Genomic DNA, 21,160 nt, shown 5'->3' on the forward strand with positions numbered 1-21,160 from the left:
GCAAGAGAAGAATTGCTATGATTCTTCGCTCATGGACGCCGGCGCTGTGCTTTTCATAGTAATCATACGGAAAGCTTTACAGAGCGGATCATCACCCGTGGACAGGCAGCCTTACCGGTTTCATGGTACAGTGGATTTCCTGATATACATTTGTTGTGCCTATTTTAATAGTTTATTTCAAATGTTTAGAAATAAATACATGCAAAGACAAATTGGAATCTTTAATTGTTTTCTACTTTTATTTTTACTTTGGAGTTCTTTCTATTTATCAGTTGATAATTTAATTTATATTTTTTGTTTTAGATACTGAGGAGTATATTTAGTCAAATAACGAAAACAAATATTGTTGACCTTATCATAGCCGTTATTGTAATGATCTGTGTGTTCATAGTGAAAAAAATTAACGAGCGTTACAAGTCAAAGATGAAAGTGCCAATTCCTATAGAAATCATAATGGTGAGTACTGTAGGTAACCATTTTTGTTGATTGACATTAGCATTGCCTGTTACCAAGGATTTGCATGACATTTAAAATATAGGTTCAGTTTAAGTATGGGTTATAGTAAATCACTGATAAACTTGCAGCCTTATCTCATTGTCAGGACTGAAATGTCTACCTTGTTGCACAGTGGTGTGGCTGTGTAGCCTGGACCGTGCCTTTTCAGTTATTAGAAAACAGGGAGGCGGTCCAGACTACACAGCCATGCAATAACCAACACATTTCTAATTTCAAACCTGACCACTAGATGAGTTTTCACAAGAGAAACGAAGCTTAAAAGCTAATAAAGTTACATAACAAATTAAATTAATTTTTTGATTTATTGTCTATCTAAGGACATTTTAAAGTGGATCTACATTTTAGATAAAAATACATGTGGCTGCACAAAATGTGAATTATTGTAATATTATGATTCATTATATTGAATGTTTTTGCCAGTGTATCTCACATAAATTCTCCTGTTCATTTTTATTTGCAGACAATAATTGCTGCAGGGGTGTCCTACGGATGTAATTTTAAAGTTAAATATGAAGTACATACTGTAGGCACCATACAAAGAGGGTAAGTACTTCATCTATTAACAGTAATTTGACCCCAATACAGGGTTTACACATTTTGCATTGTTAAGTCTTCTATGTGCAACTACTCTCGCTGCTACAGAGCACAGTTGCGCAAGGTAAAAATCTTTTTTTTTTACCATTCAAACTCTGCATTATTGCGCGCAAGTTTGAAAAAAAAAAAGTTGAAAGATACCGTATTTTTTGCTTTATAAGAAGCACTTTTCTTCCCCCCCAAAGTCATTGTGTCTTATAAAGCGAACGTGCCAAAATTCGCCGCAATCGACATTTGTTTGCAAGGTTAACGCACAATCGCGCTAACTAAATTGCGGCCACAAAAACAATCTCGCGATCATGCAAACAAATGTGCAATCAGTTGGCAGTTCTCTCTCCTCCCCACTGCCACCCATACGTACCACTGAATGGTGGTGAGTGCCAGCGGGATCTGCTGCTACTTCCCTGCCTCCACGAATCGGCTTCTTCCATTTCTCCTGCCGTACACAAGTGCCACTGTGACACAGAGCTCTGGTGTTTCAGACCTCTGCTGCTCCTTCTGCTCTGTCGCCCAGTACTATCCCCTGCTCTGTCCCTGGGTGAGTTCAAAATATTTTTTCCCTATTTTTCCCCTCTAAAATGGGGGTGCGTCTTACTATCCTGTGCCTCCTATAAAGCCAAAAATACGGTAGGTCCTAGCCTATCTTTCTTGCATGTAGAAAAACTGCTATCTTTTCTCACGTGTAGTATTAACGTGCGAGAATCACAATAGTGAAAATCGAAAATCACGGCCGCAAAACTGGACGAAACAAAATTACGTCCATGTGTTTAAGCCCTAAGTGCCAGATTAAATGACTTTGCTAAAGCCTACAGACTTTATCTTGAGCATAAATGACATTTATAGATAATTGAAAAAATTGTATGTTGAAGAAAGTGCTCAATTTCAGTTGGAAGTCAGTAAAAATGTATGGACCTCTAAATTGCATCAACAGATACCATACTGTCCATAGTTCATAAGTTATGAACTGCTGCACTAATATCACAGTTTAGCATCTTAAAAATTAAAATGGCTCCTTCCTTTTAGGGTGGGTTCACACGAGCATGTTTTTGTGCGTACTTAGGTGCGTACATACATCCGCACCTAGGTACGAGCAAAAACACGCGTGAACACAGCTGCGTGCTTGTTGTCAATGGAGCCGTGGCTGCTGCCCGCGGCTCCATTGAAAATAATGCTCTGTCGGTCCCCTGCTTTCTTTTTCAGGGAAGAGCTTTACATATAAGCCCTTCCGTTAAAAAGAAACATTTTAGTGCAAAACAAAAAAAAATTAAAAATAAACATACCCCTCCGCAACTGCTGTGACCCCAGCGGGCATGAAGAACACATCTGCGGCATGCTTCAGATGTTTCCTTTACCCCCGCTAGTTAAAAGAATTCCCTGCTGCAGCAAAGGGAATTCTTCAATTCTCCACCGCAGCTGTCACACATGACAGCTGCGGTAGAGAATCCTGCTGCCGCATCCCGTCTATGGCTTTTTAGGGAAGGGCTTCATAAGCCCTCCCCTGAAAAGCCATTTAATATAGTGCAAAAAATAAAAAAAAACAATACTCACCTCCCTTCAGCTGCCGGGGCTCAGCCGCGACTTCTGGCGATGTCCCCGCCTCTGTAGTTCTGAGCTATCAGCAGCCAGGGATTTAAACCCGCCCCCCCCCCCTGCTGGTAGCTCTGATTGTGGTAGGCTGAAGTGCTTCAGCCAATCACAATCAGAGCTACCAGCAGGCGGGGATTTTTAATCCCCGGCTGCTGATAGCTCAGAACAACAAAGCCGGGGACAGCGGCAGAAGTCCCTGCTGAGCCCCGGCAGCTGTCAGTGGCTTTGCAGGGAAGGGCTTCATAAGCCCTTCCCTGAAAAGCCTTTTAAAATAGTTAAAAAAAAAAAATACTCACCTGCCGGGGCTCAGCATTGACTTCTGCCACTGTCCCCGGCTCTGTAGCTCTCAGCTATCAGCCAATCACAGACAGCTCTCACCTGTCAGTCATTCGGGGAGAGCTGCCTGTGATTGGCTGAGCACCTCAACCAATCACATTCAACTCTTTCAGCAGGCGGGGATTTAAAATCCCCGCCTGCTGATAGATCAGCACCACAGTGCAGAGGACAGCAGGAGAAGACACGGCTGAGCCCCAACAGCTGAAGGGAGGTGAGTATCTATTTTTTTTGTTTTTTTAAATAACTTTTACGTGATTTTCAGGGAAGGGCTTATATGTAAAGCTCTTCCCTGAAAAACAATTCAGGTGTGCCATCAGACCATTGTCTTCAATGGAGCCGCCGGCAGCAGCAGATGTTCCATTGAAGTGAATGGCTGCATTTTTTTTTTTTTTTACACTAAAATTTTTTTTTTCAGGAAAGAGCCTATATGTAAAACTCTTCCCATAAACACAATTTAGTGGTGCCAGCAGACCTTTGTCTTCAATGGAGCCGCCAGCAGCAGCAGCAGCGGCTCCATTGAAGTGAATGGCTGCATTTTTTTTACACCAAAATTTTTCTTATTCAGGAAAGAGCCTATATGTAAAGCCCTTCCCTGAAAAACAATTCAGGTTTGTCTTCAATGGAGCCACCGGCAGCAGCAGCGGCTCCATTGAAGAGAATGCCTGCAAATTATTTTTTTTTACACTAAAATCTTTTTTTTTCAGGGAAGGGCCTATATGTAAAGCCATTCTCTGAAAAAGAATGCAGGGAGTCGGCAGACCATTGTTTTCAATGGAGCCGCCGGCAGCAGCCGCGGCTCCATTGAAAACAATGCGTGCATTAGGCAAGCCCAAAAATAATAAAATTATCATATAAATGTATTTTAACTAAGGTTTACTTTTTTATTTTGTAGTAAAAAAAAACAACATTCAGTGCAAAGGGCTGTGCTTAAAGGAGATGTCTCGAGGAAGCAGTTAAATTTTTTTTTTGCCCAGTCCCCCCCATTAAGTACACATTACTAAGCCCCCCTGTAAATGACATTTCTAGCTGGTTCGTACTTACCGTTCCAGCGTTTCAGCAACTTATAAAAGTTTTCTCAAGATGGCCGCCGGCTCTTTCCCCGTCGCTCGCTGCAGCCCGACGTGCGCGCTCCCGAGACGCCGCCAGCTGTGTCTCCATGGCAACCGGACGCATCGCAGCCGCCGACCAGACGCCCACCGCCAGGCAGCAGGTAACCGGCGCTAGCCCCCGGCTCCCCAGCGCTAGACCCTCAGCCCAGGTGAAGGCCCCGGAGCCCAGCGCTAGGTTCCGGAGCCCAGCGCTAGTTCCCCCGGCCTAGCGGCAGCCCCCCCCGGCCTAGCGGCAGCCCCCCCCGGCCTAGCGACAGCCCCCCCATCGCAGCGACAGCCCCCCCCGGCCTAGCGACAGCCCCCCCATCGCAGCGGCAGCCCCCCCCGGCCTAGCGACAGCCCCCCCATCGCAGCGGCAGCCCCCCCCGGCCTAGCGCTAGTTCCCCCATCACAGCGGCAGCCCCCCCCGGCGCAGCGCTAGTTCCCCCATCACAGCGGCAGCCCCCCCCCGGTGCAGCGACAGCCCCCCCGGCGCAGCAGCAGCCCGGCGCAGCGGCAGCCCCCCCCCAGCGCAGCGACAGCCCCCCCCGGCGCAGCCCGGCGCAGCGGCAGCCCCCCCCCGACAAATCACTTACCTGGGAGGCTTCTCGGGGCTGCTGGGCTGGGCTGGGCTTCTCCGCTGGGCAGCTCCAGTTTCTGCACCTTCCTCTAACAGAGGAAGGTACAGAATGGCCGCTGCAGCGCGCTCCCGAGCAGTGACAGCTCGTCTGCGCATGCGCAGAAGAGCTGTAGCGGGGAGCACACTGAAGCGGCTCGTGCTGAATGGAGAAGACCGGACTGCGCAAGCGCGTCTAAAAAAGCAAGCTGCCAGCGAATTTAGACGGAACCATGGAGACGAGGACGCTAGCAACGGAGCAGGTAAGTGGAATAACTTCTGTATGGCTCATATTTAATGCACAATGTACATTACAAAGTGCATTAATATGGCCATACGGAAGTGTATAACCCCACTTGGTTTCGCGAGACCACCCCTTTAAGTACCCAAAGGCCTTTTGGAATACAAAATCCCTAGGTCACCCAAGTATTCCTTTTGCCTACACAAATATGGCTCCACAAAACTACATTTAGGCCGCTCTCAGATATATCGTTCGCAAAATGCCGCAATTTCGATCGCAGTGTTTTGCTGCAACTTTACTTTTGTTTTTGGACGCAGGTTACTGCATATGACAGCGGGCTTTAGCACACCTCATCATTGTGATGGGTGATGAGGTGCGCTAAATGTGGCAAAATAGAGTAGACAGCGCTCCAAAATCAAGCGCATGTCTGTGAGGCTCCATTGAAAACAACAGAAGTGTTATACCGCGAGTACCATGCCCTTCTGGATGCTGCGGTAAAAAACGCATGCCTGAGAGTGGCCTTAGGCTTTTGAAGTGTTTTAAAATGAATACTATGAACTATATAATATATGTAGTGTAATAAAGGCACATTTGTTATGTTTGTCCAATAATTCTGTAGTATTTTGATTTGTTCTGCTTTATTTGGTTCCATTTCAAATACATACTAATATTTCTTTACATAGATATCAGAAACCGGTTGCACCAAGTATGACTGTTTTTCAAGAATGCATTGCTAATTCTTTCTCCATTGCAATTGTTGGATTTGCCGTGGCCTTTTCGGTGGCTAAGGTCTATGCAATCAAGCATAATTATACTATTAATGGGAGCCAGGTAAGTGAGCATCTTGTACCAAAGCAACTTCATTTATTTAGGTTAATCTGTGAATATGATCAGCTAATTGGTATGTAGCCGATAATGAAAATGGTGATTACACATTTACAATGAAGCTCAAAATTTGAATTTTTATATAAGGACAGTGAAAATAATACCCCATTTACAGTGGCAGATAATCGCTCAGAAGTCGCTCAAACAACCATTTGAGTGACAGTTTTGAGCGATCATCTTTGCATACTTTATAGTAGCTAATTCAATGATGTCATTGAATGGCTGTGATTGGTTAACCCAGCGCCAGCTTTCATTGGTTGACGCCACGCTGAGTTAGCCAATCAGAGCATTAGCTTTCTGGAGGCGGGGCATTCAAGCCCAGCATCCAGAAAGCAATGCTCTGTCAGCACAGAGGAGGGAGCGACATCCTGCAGCACGCCCCAGATCATCGCAAAACGCCCGGCGGGAGGTGAGTATTGATTTTTTTTCCTACAGGTAGTTAGTCCAGCGTATAAGACGACCCCCGACTTTTGAGGAGATTTTCCTGGGGTAAAAAGTCGTCTCATACGCCGGAAAATACAGTAGTACATCTAGTCGATGGTCCTGGTACAAACGACAAGGCCAAGATAAAAGTTACTTCCAATCCTGGCTTTTTAACCCCTGTAATGCTGTGGTCAATAGCGACTGCAAGATCAAAGAAGTCTGTTAGCCCATCTGTGCTCCACAATGCAGCTGCAATTGTGCCAGAGACATCTGCTTAACAGTTTGCCAGTTTTTGCACTGATAAGTAATAATGCTTACATGATGTAAGTTATCAAAACATTACAGTGTCTAGTTCACTTGGGGACAAAAAAGTTAAATTACTTTTAATAAAATGTAACAAAAATAAAAAAATCACCTCCACAAAATAAAAATAATATTAAAAACCTTGTAAAAAATATATATATTACTACTGCAATTGTTAGAAACCCTAGAAAAGATATAACTCATATTATTCATGGTGAATTTGTTGTTTCTTATTCCCCATTAAAATTAAATAAAAATAAGAAAAATAACATTGAGAATCCTCAGTATTTGATACCTTTTAATAGCTAAATGAAAAGATGACGACAAGTAGCAAGATTTGGAGACTTACTTAAATCCCTTCATCAAGACACAAAAGCTTGTTATTTATTATGTTCTCAATTAAATGTTAAAGGTTATTGACTAACAAAAGTGTAAGTAATAAATTATATGTCATCTAAAAAGGTGCCAAAAATACAACCTCTCCTACAAAAGCAAATCCCCATATGGCTATACTGATGAAAAAATACAAATGTTATGAATTCTGAAATGTGGCAATACAAAAATGATTTTTTTTGCCCATAAAACACTTTTTTATTTTACAAAAGTGCTAAAACATAAAAAAAACTATATATTTGATATCATCGTGATTGTATTGATACATTATCATGGCCCAATGCTAACAGATTCCACCAAATATGCAACTTGGTGTCCAAAAATTGCTCTAGTAAAATGTGCCCTACAAAATAGCTAAATATGGGGCATTTCTATATTCTTGAGTAATTGGGTAGCAAATTATGTGTTTTTTCCCTATTGTAAAGAAATTTGGGGCCAAACCTGTGCGTTTTGGGAAAAATTGTAATTGTTCCTTTTCAAAGCCAAATTCTAAAACACATGCAGGTTGAAACACTCATTTATACCCCTTGATGAGTTCCATTAGGGGTCTAATTTGCAAAGTGGAGTATTTTGAATGGAGTTTCTTGTGACACCACAAGCCCTCTGCAAAGCTGAAATAGTACATGAAAAAATGTCCTAATGAAAGGGAGATATCAAAATCCACCAAGGTGCTCCTTCATTTTTGAAGCTGTCTTTGATTCATCTTGCACTAGGGCCACCTGTGGGATATTTCTAAAAACTTCAGATTTGGAGTAGTAAAGATTGAGTTTTCTTTCCCTGCTAACTCCTGATGTTTTTTGGAAAAAAACTTTGAGGATTGAAAATCTAAAAAAAAAGGAAATTCAAAATCAATTTTCTTTTCTGCACTTTGCTTTAATTCATGTGAAACATCTAAATAATTAACAGACTTTGTAAATGCCATTTTGAACACTATGAGGGGTGAAGCATTTAACATTTGGTGATTTCTATAGCTTTCTAATATATAGGTCACTCAAAGTCCTTTCAGAAGTGAATTGGCCCCTTAAAATATGTTTTGAACATTTTCTTCAAATTTAAAAAATTGCTGCTATACTTATAAGCCTACCGATGCCCAAAAATATGCTTAAAAAAAAAGCAGACGCACGGCCAATATTTTTTATTAATAGTTTTTTTCAGCGTAAGGCCTTAGTCACACGGGCGTTTTTTCCCGCGATTTGCGGATCGCATGACGGATGTGCATCCGCAAATCGCGTGACCGGGGCTGAAAAATCGCTCGAAAATACTGCTCCTAGCCGCGTTTCAATAGAAACGGGCCGGAGCTGTCCAGCGCATTGAATTCAATGGAACCGGCAATACAGCCGGCTCCATTGAAAGCAATGCGCTGCGGGCGATCGCAGGATGAATTTTCGGGAAGGGCTTAAATATATAAGCCCTTCCCTGAAATTCATCCAGAAATGTGTAAAAACAAAAAAAATATATATACTCACCTTGTCCCGGCAGACATTCATGAATGGGTGTGAGTGAGAGCTGCCCCTGATTGGTCTCTGCGCTGAGCCAATCAGAGCAGCACTCACTCACCCATTCATGAATTCATGAATGGGTGTGAGTGAGAGCTGCCTCTGATTGGTCAGGCTGTGACCAATCAGAGGCAGCTCATTCTCTGAGCAGTTCTGGAGAACTGCCGGCTGCCGCGGCTGAACTCCGTCTGCCGGGACAAGGTGAGTATATATATTTTTTTTATTTTTACACATTTCTGGATGAATTGCAGGGAAGGGCTTATATATTTAAGCCCTTCCCGACAATTCATCCCGCGCTCGCCGGCAGCCCATTGCTTTCAATGGAGCCGGCTGTATTGCTGGCTCCATTGAATTCAATGGGCAAACATCATTCTTCTCTGCCACAGCTGTTACAGCTGTGGCAGAGGAGAATGATTTATCTACTATATGTTCTCAATGGGGTCGGCGCTGCTGCCGCCGGCCCCATTGAGCGCATATAGAGAAGAGAACAGGAATCGCAGATAGGTGCGATCTGCGATTTCTGTTCTATAATTTATCGGACGAGCGCATAAAAAGCGCTCATGTGTCTGATACCATTGCAAAGCAATGGTTTTATAAAATCGCTGGACGCATGCGCATGCGCAAATCGCGCGTCTGACTAAGCCCTAAGAGTATCACATTTTTCAGAATTTCCTGTAAATGCTTGATTTTTTTTATAAACACAAAACATATTGAATAAAATTGACCACTACCATAAATTACAATGTGTCACAAAAAAATATTTATGGAAATAATTGGATAAGTAAAGGCATTCCAAAATTACTAATACATAAAGTGACATATGTCACAATTTAAAAAATTGGCAGTGTCTACAAGGCTAAAACTGACTGTGGTTCGGGCCAAAATCCTATCTCTGGAGCAGAGGGTGAAAAGGATTATATTACCTGCAGATGATCTTATCTGTCCTCTCTCTGTTCCGCAAGTGCCAGGTGGCCAGGATTGCTGCTGACATTTTCTAACTAAGTTATGCATTGCTCTGTGATTGGCCAGTGTTGGTCATGTAAGCAGTGCTGGACCATCACAGAGCAGTTATATTACATTGGTAGTCGTAACACTACCTAAGCTCTACGTTTGATTAGGTAGTCTAAAGATGGCAGTGGTCATCTTGGCTACCCAAAAACAACACCCAGTACCGGCAGAATAGAAGCTGAGAAAATCATGTACAGTTAATATAGCTCCTCTACCCTAGGGTCCTGGGACAAATTTTTTTCCCCCAAACTGGAGGTTACCTTAAGAGCTTAAGCCTTTAGTTAGAAAACAAATATCCTTTATATAGAATCCTAAACAATCTGCAATTCAACACTTAATTACCTTGAAAAAGCTTAGAAATTTATCACATTTTCCAGTGTTTTATATTTTTCACATATATAAAACGTAATTGAACTGTTGATTATTATTCAAGTGTCAATTTTTGGGAGTTGCTTCATTGAATGTTATCATAGATTTCATGGACACAACACTATGTGATGTCATATGGTGCCTGTCATGTCTGCACGGCACTAGGGCACCACGCCTCAGCTTGTGTAAGGCGAGACTCCATGACAAACAAAACAATTTTCTTCATATCTAATAATTCTAAAACATCAGAAACAAACAATTTTAAGCACTTTTGGGACATGGGGGTGGACTCAAAGGCTGATACAGGTATTGGATAGTCCAAAGATCTAATATGCCGTCCCAGACATTTGGCCAACTCATGATGAATTAAATTGATCTCAGCTACACTGTCCAAAAAAACTGTCACCGGACAACTATGCTGAGTAAGAAGTATCTCAGTGGGAAGGACCAGCCTGTAGGATGTTATCCAGGCGATTTGTGAGCCTAGAGGAAACTTCCCCTTAACCCCCAAGACAACTAGTTTCCCGATTGAGATCCCTGAAGAGGACACACCTGAATGAAGTGACCAGTACGGCCCCAGAAAAAGCAGTGAACTCTGCCCCTTTGCTTTCCCCTTCTCTCGGCTCCACCTGACAAGGATCCCACTTGCATGGGTTCTTCAAGATCAGCAGATTCTACATATGTGGCCAAAGATTGCTCATTTGCCTGCTATCTAAATCTGTATTGCTAATTACATGGCTTCATCTAGATTTCTAGGTGCAGGATATGAAACCATTAGGTCTTTAATTTTGTCACATAGCGCAAAGCAAAATTGACTCTGCAACGCAGGGTCATTCTACTGAATCTCGGTTGCCCATCAGCGAAACTCAGCGCAAAAATCTTCAATGGACGATTTCCCCTGACATAGACCTCTAATTGTACCCTCAGACGGAGATACCTCATAAGGGTCATTCTAGATCAACCCCAAAGCAGAAAAAAAAATCTCTACAGGTGACAAGGCCTCAGAAGTAGGTGCGAAAGAAAAAGCCCAAGCCCGAGGGTCTCCTGCCACCTAGAAATCACCATCCCCACCCTCTGAGACTCATCACCTGAGGGCATGGGGCGCAGTTTATAGTACAAGTTGCAGGATTCTTTAAAAGCAACAAACTCCTGCCTTTTACCAATAGAACTCATCTGGCAAGTCCAGCTTAGGCTCCTTCACAGAACCCATTCCGCCCAGATGTTGTTGTTTTACCTCTGTTACCTCTGTAGCCAGTGATCTAAGGTGGTTAGAAAGCACCTCAATGGGATCCATGGACACGCAAGGCAAAAGCAAAACCCACTGAGGAAATGTAAGGCTGTTTATTATGTCACGTTCACGGGGCACTATAGCACTATGCCTCAGCATGGACGCAGAGCAGCGTCCTCACAGAACTGCAAAAGCACTCCCAGTATTATGCTGGGAAAGACCACACTACACCAGACTATAGGAGATGGAAGTAACTTGCCCTTACTGCTCAGGAAGATGGGGAACCCCTCCTTAAACGCAGAGATAGTGTCCTAGAAAGGACCGGACTATCCCTATAAAAACACCAGGAGGGATACACTAAACGCAGCCACGCAACTGTGCAGACACCAACACAGCAAGAGGAAAGTAAACCAGCACTTATCACGGCTATCAACCAGAATAGAGGCTCCAAGCAGCTCCAACCACCACCACCAACAGAACTGAATATACAACAATGGACTAGGGGAAGGATAGGAATATACCCTCCCCACCTGTTCATAGGTAGCACAGAGATGGAACCACACCCCGAAAGGTAGGAATCTTGAAGAGAATACCAGCATGCAGCATTCAGGTACTGATAGTAGGCAGCAACCCTCGCACCACGTGTGTCAACCCGTGACCTGCAGAGTGACTAGTCTATCCCCTCATCGTGGCCAACACCACACCATCGCGACCGACAAGCCACGACAATGCCTCTGTAGTGCACAGTATTATGAATATTCCTTCCCTATGTCATATATGCAATTGGAGACCTATGAGGGTACCATATGGCTGGTGGGTGCAGTATTATGGCTTAACACAGTTCAGTGGTATTACTACTTTGTTTTATAACTGTATGCACAAATAAGTCCCTGCAATTTTTCTTTTTATTATCTTTACATTAGGAGTTAATAGCATTTGGACTGAGTAACATAGTAACGGGGTCATTTAAAGGATTTGCTGCAAGCACATCTCTATCAAGGTCATCTATACAAGAAAGCACTGGAGGCAAAACCCAGGTCTGAACTTCTCAATTCTGCAATATGTTTCCTGTTTTCAATACATAGAATTTACAAAGAGATATGCATCAGTTTTATAGCTTAGAAAAGTCATAAACAGGGCTGTATTTGCCACTAGGCACTGGAGGACCAGTGCCTAGGCCCTAGGGCAGTGATGGTGAACTTTTAGAGACCGAGTTCCCAAACTTCAACCCAAAACCCACTTATTTACTGCAAAGTGCCAAAACGTCAGGGGGCAGGGCTTATCACGACGTATGATTTTATCCCCGTCGTTCTAAAAAGGACGGCGCCGCTTCAAAATAGACAGCGTGCAGATTTTGACTGTGGTAAAAGTGACATCCCCTAGCGGCCCCTAGTGGTAATAGCGACACCCTACAGCGGCCCCCAGCAATAATAGCGACCCTCCCACAGCAGTCCCCAGCGTAACAGCGACCCCCCACAGCGGCCCCCAGCGTAATAGCGACCCCCCCCCAGCGGCCCCCAGCGTAATAGCGACCCCCCCACAGCAGCCCCCAGCGTTATAGCAACACCCTCACAGCGGCCCCCAGCGTAATAGCCCCCTCCCACAGCGGCCCCCTGTGAAATAGCGGCCCCCAGCGTAATAGCGACCCCCCCCCACAGCGGCCCCCATGGTTATAGCGACCGCCACAGCGGCCCCCAGTGTAATAGTGACCCACCACAGTGGCCCCAGCGTAATAGCAACCCCCACAGCGGCCCCCAGCGTAATAGCGACCCCCCACAGTGGTCCCCAGCGTCATAGCGGCTCCCAGCGTAATAGCGACCCGCCACAGCGGCCCCCAGCGTAATAGCAACCCCCCCCCCCATAGTGGCTCCCAGTGTAATAGCGACACCCCACAGCGGCCCCCAGAGTAATAGTGACACCCCCCACAGCAGCCCCCCAGCATTATAGCAACACCCTCACAGCGGCCCCCAGCGTAATAGCCCCCTCCCACAGTGGCCCCCTGTGAAATAGCAGCCCCCAGCGTAATAGCGACCCCCCCACAGTGGCCCCCATGGTTATAGCGGCCCCCAGTGTAATACCGACCCACCACAGCGGCCCCAGCGTAATAGCAACCCCCCACAGCGGCCCCCAGCGTAATAGCGACCCGCCACAGCGGCCCCCAGCGTAATAGCAACCTCCCCCCCATAGTGGCTCCCAGTGTAATAGCGACAACCCACAGCGGCCCCCAGAGTAATAGCGACACCCCACAGCGGCCCTCAGTGTAATAGCGACACCCCACAGCGGCCCCAAGCGTAATAGTGACTGCCCCCAGCGTAACAGCGATCGCCCCACAGCGTAACAGCGACCTTCCACAGCGGCCCCCAGCATGACAGCAACCCTCCACAGCGGCCCCCAGCATGACAGTGACCCCTCACAGCAGCCCTCCCCGTGACAGCGACCCCCCACAGCGGCCCCCAGCGTAACAGTGACCCCCCCACAGCGGCCCCCAGCATAACAGCGAACCCCCACAGCGGCCCCCAGCATAACAGCGACCCCTCACAGCGGCCCCCACCGTGACAGCGACCCCCCACAGCGGCCCTCAGCGTAACAGCAATATCCCAAAGCGGCCCCTAGGGTAACAGCGGCCCCCTGGGTGCACACCCATGTACGTGCAAAAACACGCGTGTATGAAGGCAATGGTCTGCTGGCACCCCTGAACTGTTTTTCAGGGATGGGTTTTGCATATGAGCCCTTTCCTGAAAAACAAGAGTTTTAGTGTAATTGTTTTTCAGGGAAGGGCTTTAAATATAAGCCCTTCCCTGAAAAAACAAGGAAAAGTGGTGATAAACATTAAAAAACAGACTCACCTTCTTTAGATGCCGGGGCCCAGCCGCGTCCTCTCTGCGCTGTCCCTGGCTCTTCAAAGCAGTTCTTTCATCAGGCGGGGATTTAAAATCTCCGCCTGCTGAAAGAGCTGCTTCTGATTGGCTAAGGCACTCAGCCCATCACAGGCAGCTCTTGCCTGTCATTCATTCAGCGAGCACTGCCTGTGATTGGCTGTCCTCACCATAAGGGCTCCTGCACACTTGCGTTTTTCTTGTAAGTTTTTTTTCACGTGATATTGCAGCGTTTTTCTCATGCCATTGTCAATGGGACTTTCTAATGTTAAAAACGCATCGCACAAAAATTGCAAAGTACCAACTTGCAATGTGTTTTTAACATTAGAAAGTCCAATTGACAATCGCGTCAAAAAAATGCAGCGATATCGCAGCGTTAAGAAAATGCGCAAGAAAAACACAAGTGTGCAGGAGCCCTGAGTCACCAAAAGCACATCAGCGGGGCTCCAGCTCTCGTAACCCCACTGATCAGCTGATTATAAAGAGCTGCAGATGGCTAGAACTGTTAAAACGCTGTCATTAGAGCAGTGGCCCAGTTTTATAGTGCAGCTATCCCCTCTTCAGTACAGTGTTGAAGAGGTGAACTGCCAAACTGGGCCACTGTGCTATGGACAAACTATAATAGTATGTAAAGCCGAAAAGAGACGTGTCCATCCAGTTCAGCCTATTAAAGTGATTTGACAGTTCCCGCTGTTCGCACCTCCTTCTAATTAGTTGGTTGGCAGGGGTCTTGAGTGGCAGATCCCTGTCAATCTGCAATTGTTGACCTATTCTGAGGACAAGTCACCAGTAGTATTCTCCTAGAAAACCATTTTAACTGCTTACATTATAACAACCTAGCTGCAATGTCAATATATACTTCAAGGTATAGTTTCACTTTGCGAAAGATTTGCCACATTTAACTCCTTCCCGCTCCAGGGCGTAAGTTTATGTCCTGGCAGCGGGGTACTTCCCGCAACAGGGCGTAAACTTACGTCCTGGGGATAGCACGTGATCACTTATGATCTCGCGCTATTCCGCAGCGGGAGCCGGCTGTCAGTCATAGCCGGCCTCCCGCTGCAACAGCGGGGGTGCATCTCTGTAGATCGCGGCATGGGAAGGGTTCACAGAGGGAGCGCGTTCCCTCTGTGAAGTTGCCGGGCTCTTGCGATATAATCGCAGATAGCCCGGTCTGTTGCCATGGCAACAGGACACCAAACACTGGCGTCCTGTAGTGCCATAGCCTGTGATCGCTGTATAAGTGATAAGGCATGGCATGGCAGTAGCCCTGCTATGCCTTATCACAGCGATCATCAGTGCAGTGTTGTAAGTCCCCCAGGGGGACTCAAATTGTGTAAAAAAAAAAAGATTTAAAAAATGAATTAAAAAGTTTAAAAAAAACTCTTTTTTATGCTTTTTCTCATATTAGCATAAAAAAGGTAAAAGTCAATGTACCCAAAAGTGGCACCGATAGAAACTACAGTTCGCCACGCAAAAAACAAGCCCTTATACGGCCGCGGCGACGGAAAAATAAAAAAGTTATGGCTTTTGAAAATGGAGAAGAAAATGCGCCAAAAATCGTTGTGTCCTTAAGCCCAAAATAGGCCATGTCATTAAGGGGTTAAAATTGCTCTGTTGCTCCTTAACACACAGCTTGTTCTAGTACAATGTGGCTGTGTGCGGCCTGTTGCTAAGGAGCAATGGAGGGAATCCGAAATGCAAGTGTGGAAAATCTTTATTAAACAAAAGCAATTTATGCAAATGAATCTGTCATCGTCTATAGACTAAGTTTAGGGGCTTATAGGACAGGGGCCTCGGAGTCCAGGGATGTATGTTTTATACTTTACTGTATCCCCTCCCCTCACTGTAAGTCCTGGAAACCAGGATCTCTATGCGTGTGCGCACTCACTGATTACACTGATGAGTCTGATGCATAGACAAAGCATTGACAGTGAGAGAACGGTGAGCCAGGTGAGTCTAAAAAAAACACACCGTTGGACTCCTCAGCCGTTTTCTATAAGTCAATATACTTAGTTTATGGTGATAACAGGTTCCTTTTAATAACAGCTTATTGTATATTATGTTCTATGTAGTCTGTGCCAAAGGCTAGTTTCACGTGAGTGGATTATGGACAATTTTTTTGCACCTGTATTATGGACAAGTGTTCTAGCCCAACCACATGACTACTGACCCAAACTGGCAGGTCTACTGACCCGAACTCGCAGGTCTACTGACCCCAACTCGCATGTCTACTGACCCCAACTCGCAGGTCTACTGACCCCAACTCGCATGTCTACTGACCCCAACTCGCAGGTCTACTGACCCCAACTCACATGCCTACTGACCTGAATTCACAGGATCATGAAAGGATCACAATGAGCTCTGACAGATGGAAAGGGAAAATGCAAGTGTGAACAGAATCTTTAAGAAGAGTTTTCACTGTATGTATACATAATAGATAATAATTACCTCAAATTACCTTTCATCTTAAATGTGGCTTTAATGTTAGTAGATGAGTGAAAATCCTCACTCGTATATGAATTACATGCAGTCTATAAATGTAAGTCCTGTTTGACTAGCATAATACCAAGTTCACACAAAAATTGATCATAACTGATTCCTTGATAGGTCCTATTCATTTCTATGGGGTTTAAGGTTCTGGCGAAGTACATCAGTTTCTACTACTGAGTTTACACTAGCTTTTTTCGACAGATGCTCGTCTACAAAAAACAAAATTGTACAAAATGGAAGTGAAATGGAAATGGATCATTCAAAAGAACAGAAAGTATGCTTTCCATTCATTTCCATTTCACTTCTGTTTTTCAGCACTTTAAATGGATCCGTTTTTTTGGTCTTCTTGGCTTATCCCCCCCCCCCCCTTATTTTCTTATATTTCCTGCCCTTTACACATGCTCAGTAATAAAACCTGATTCAAAAACAGAAAGAAAAAACGAATGAAAACTGATTGCTCAATTTTTGGAACTGAAAACAAAAGCACAACAGCCTATGCCTTTATTCCAGTGTAAGAAATGGAATGGAGATAGAAAATTGAGAAACAAATTAAAACTGGAGGTCTTCAGTTTCAGTGCATTTCTATGGGTAGGGAAAACGGAGACATTTTCTTTCCATTTTGCTGCTCTTACAATTGAAAAGTTAGGGCAGGCTCACACGACCGTGATTTCATCGCGCATTATGTGCGTAATGCTCTGTGGGCTCATAATAAATGCCTATATCCTGTTAGAAAAAAAAGGTGATTAAATATGTCACATATAAGTTGTTCAAAAATCTCCCAATTTTACGTCCATTTTCTGCAATCCTTATTAGGCTAGGCTCACACAGGTGGAACAGATACCACATGTGGGTGGCCCACAGCGGATTCTGGCTGTGAGCCCAGCCGGCGACCCTGCGTACCTTATGTTCCTGTATTGTGGATCACCGCGGCGGCAATGTTAATTGCGTATGGGCTGCGGGTCAGATGGCGTGCTTTTCAATGCTTGAGTTTGGCTACGGATCCTCCGTACGGACCCCGATTGTGGATTCCACAGTTGGAATCCGCCCGTGTGAGCCCGCCATTAGAGTTTTGCAACATACCATAAGCGATAATAAAACGCAACTTCCCATCATCTCTTTTTCAGCAACTCATTTGCAGGTAGCATTTTTTCACATATTCTAATCTTATTATGTTGTAGGTTGCTGGAATAGTATCTGGAACGATTGTGTTGATTGTGACATTGGCTGTTGGATACCTTTTAGAACCACTACCAAAGGTATTTATGACCCCATTGTGGTTTATTATGACATGAACTACAATGTAATACATACTAATTACTTTGTTATTCATGTTGTGTTCGGGTAGAATAAACACTAAAGGGAAACTGTCATGTCCCTGGTCTCCCCAGTCTGCAGGGAACTACAATACAGTGACAATCACACTGATACCCTCTGTCTGTCACTTATACCACCAGTTGGATCGGAAGCTTTGGAAAGCTTGAAAGCATGCAATATTAGCAGAATGGAGTCCAGTGCAACTTATTAATATTCATATATTCACTGCTCTATCCCACCTTCCCCTGCAAAATAAGACCTACCCTGAAAATAAGCCCTACCCTGTGGGCTCTTTCACATGAGCATACCGTTTTTCAGTTGGCCATGTGATGACCACAGGGTGACCAAAAATCAAGTGAACGAGTGCACAAATCTGCCATTTCTGCGCCCGTTCAGACAGCCCGGGTCTGGCACATATACGCCAAGCCTGGATTTTGGTAGTCTTCCCTCCCCCCTTTCCACCCCTTTGCTGGCTCTCGGTAAGGGAAGGTAGGGGGACAGGGTGGGAACTAGTGTGCTAAGCTCCCGCCCCCTCTCCGCCCCTTGGCAGCTGCCAGCAATGGGAGGGGGCAGGGTGGGAGCTTAGCAACTAGTTCCGCTCCCCCCCCCCCCCCATTGCAAACAGCCAGCAAGAAGCAGAGGGGAGAGAAGGGGGTGGGAGTTTAGCAGACATGCTGCTAAACTCTCTCCCACCTCCCTTCTCTGGTAGCTACCATTGGCTCCCATATGAGTCTATGGCAGCAGCCGACGTATTCCGGCCAGGATGATAGTTCCCAAACTATCTTTCCTGGCTGGCGTAAAAGGACCCAGCCGAAATTCGCTCGTATGCTGTATCTTGGCTGGCCAGGCGCTTTTACGTTGCGGGAATATGCCCATCTGAACTGATGCATTGTAAACCAAAGGCAGGTTGTGAAAGCGCAGCTGATATATGCTCGTGTAAATGAAGCCTAGAAATATAAGCTCTACCTTGAAAATAGGCTCTAGATCACATGTGTCAAACACAAGGCCCGCTGCCTCGTTTCATGTGGCCCGCGGCGTGCCGACGCTGCTCACCACTAAGCTATTACCAGCTGGAGTGCTGCAGCTCCCCGCTGGCATATTAACATTTTTCACAACACTTCTGCCCTATTCAGCAATTCCAGCAACCTGATTGGTTGCTTGGTGAATCAGCCAACCCAAACAACCAATCAGGCTGCTGGAACTGCTGAATAAGCAGAAGTGATGTGGAAAATGTTAATATGTGAGCGGAGGGGAAGCAGCGCAGACAGCAAGGAGGAGGTAAGTATGTGGTTTAGGGGGGCTAATGGTGGCTGCTGGGGGGGGGGGGATTTAGTGGTTGCTGCCGAGGGGGGTGTTAATGGTATTAATGGTTGCTGCTGGGGGGTTAATGGTGGCTGCTGAGAGGGGGGGTTAATGGTGGCTGCTGAGAGGGGGAGTTAATGGTAGCTGCTGAGAGGGGGGGTTAATGGTGGCTGCTGAGAGGGGGGGTTAATGGTGGCTGCTGAGAGAGGGGGGGGTTAATGGTGGCTGCTGAGAGAGGGGGGGGTTAATGGTGGCTGCTGAGAGAGGGGGGGGTTAATGGTGGCTGCTGAGAGGGGGGGTTAATGGTGGCTGCTGAGAGGGGGGTTAATGGTGGCTGCTGAGAGGGGGGTTAATGGTGGCTGCTGAAAGGGGGGGGGTTAATGGTGGCTGCTGAGAGGGGGGGGGTTAATGGTGGCTGCTGAGAGGGGGGGGGGGTTAATGGTGGCTGCTGAGAGGGGGGGGGTTAATGGTGGCTGCTGAGAGGGGGGGGGGTTAATGGTGGCTGCTGAGAGGGGGGGGGGTTAATGGTGGCTGCTGGGGGGGGGGGGTTAATGGTGGCTGCTGAGAGGGGGGGTTAATGGTGGCTGCTGAGAGGGGGGGTTAATGGTGGCTGCTGAGAGGGGGGGTTAATGGTGGCTGCTGGAGGAGGGGGGTAAATGGTGGCTGCTGAGAGGGGGGGGGGGTTAATGGTGGCTGCTGAGAGAGGGGGGGTTAATGGTGGCTGCTGAGAGAGGGGGGGTTAATGGTGGCTGCTGAGAGGGGGGGGTTAATGGTGGCTTCTGAGGGGGGGGGGATAATGGTGGCTGCTGGGGGGGTCACTATTAGGGCTTGTTCACATGGGTATTTCGGTAGCACAAATACGCTGTGTATTTGCGCAATCAAAAATTGCTAATGCCTGCATATTTAGGCACGGAAAAAAGAACGCAGATGGGCCCGCTGAGATGGTGCCCAAATATGCAGTGAATACATAGGTTTCCTGCGCATTCACCACATATTTGCACGGCCCATTCACTTCAATGGCCTATTGGGGTGCGTAGTACGCAACAAAATAGGTCATGCTGTGTGAAAATGTACATCATGTGACTGAACTCACTGAAATCAATGGCTTCTATTCACTGCATATTATGTACGCAAATACGCTGGTGTGAACAAGCCCTTACTATACTGTCTTACAATCGGCCCTTTGAAGGTCACCATAAGCCCGATGTGGCCCTCGGTGAAAATGAGTTTGACACCCCTGCTCTAGATGAATTACGTAAAAAAATCAATACATTACCTAGCAGCCATGGTCCATGTTCTCCCACTGATCTCCGGAACTCCTGGACTGAATAGCGGAAGTACCACTTCCGCTTACTCTCTTCACTATATAACGCTCATTGAGCGCCATGTGGCCTGAAAGGGAGAAGGCAGAAGTGGTTAAAAAATGCTTCTGTCTTCTTCGCCTGGTCCTCAGCTGTGACTGACAGCCGCGGACCCAAACTGCCCCTGCTTGATTGCAAGAGCAGGAGCTTTAATCCTGCCTAGGAATTTTACTATCTGCTGGGATTAAATCGTAAATTTACTGTTCTTGGTCCTTTCCTTAAGGAGCCAAACCAGACTCTAATGCCTGTGCTGCACACTTTCTAATATAAGCTTTCCAAAATGACTGAACCAATCAGTATAACTAATGGATCGCTGAAAACAGCATGCTTGTCATTGTACTGTAGTGGCCACAGCCTGGTAATCATTGGGGACCAGACAGGTTCCCACCAACTGACTGCTGTATAACCCTCCTAAACTGATATGGATTTGTGTCCATCTAAAAGGAATGTATAATCACAAAATCACAGATTATTTAAATCATGTCTTGTTTATTTAAAAATTGCTGTGCTTCTATTTACTTTTTTATAGCAATCCATATAAATATAAGACTGGCTGCACACATGAGCTCGCATTGGAATCCGCCCCCGGCAGCAGCTGGTCCGCACGTACCTGTAGTTTCTTAGTTTTTTCTGTACTGCGCATGGTCTGGACGGCTCGCTGTTGGACAAGCGCAGTACAGATATATATTTTTTAACTCCCACAGAATCCGTAACCTTTCCGTAATGTGAATTGC

General features: G+C 45.8%; 1 protein-coding gene across 1 annotated transcript in view; it reads left to right on the plus strand.

Annotated features, from left to right (window-relative positions):
• LOC136611935 (chloride anion exchanger-like) overlaps nt 1–21,160 on the plus strand; it is a 47,495-nt gene that overhangs the window by 12,417 nt on the left and 13,918 nt on the right. Inside the window, exons 7-11 of the mRNA XM_066591920.1 lie at nt 304–456; nt 977–1,059; nt 5,662–5,809; nt 12,007–12,120; nt 17,628–17,705. Of these exons, the coding sequence (XP_066448017.1) occupies nt 304–456; nt 977–1,059; nt 5,662–5,809; nt 12,007–12,120; nt 17,628–17,705 (576 nt within the window). The remainder of the gene's footprint in view (nt 1–303; nt 457–976; nt 1,060–5,661; nt 5,810–12,006; nt 12,121–17,627; nt 17,706–21,160) is intronic.

The sequence above is a fragment of the Eleutherodactylus coqui genome, chromosome 2 (genome assembly GCF_035609145.1).
Source record: "Eleutherodactylus coqui strain aEleCoq1 chromosome 2, aEleCoq1.hap1, whole genome shotgun sequence".
In the NCBI taxonomy this organism is placed as follows: Eukaryota; Metazoa; Chordata; class Amphibia; order Anura; family Eleutherodactylidae; genus Eleutherodactylus; species Eleutherodactylus coqui.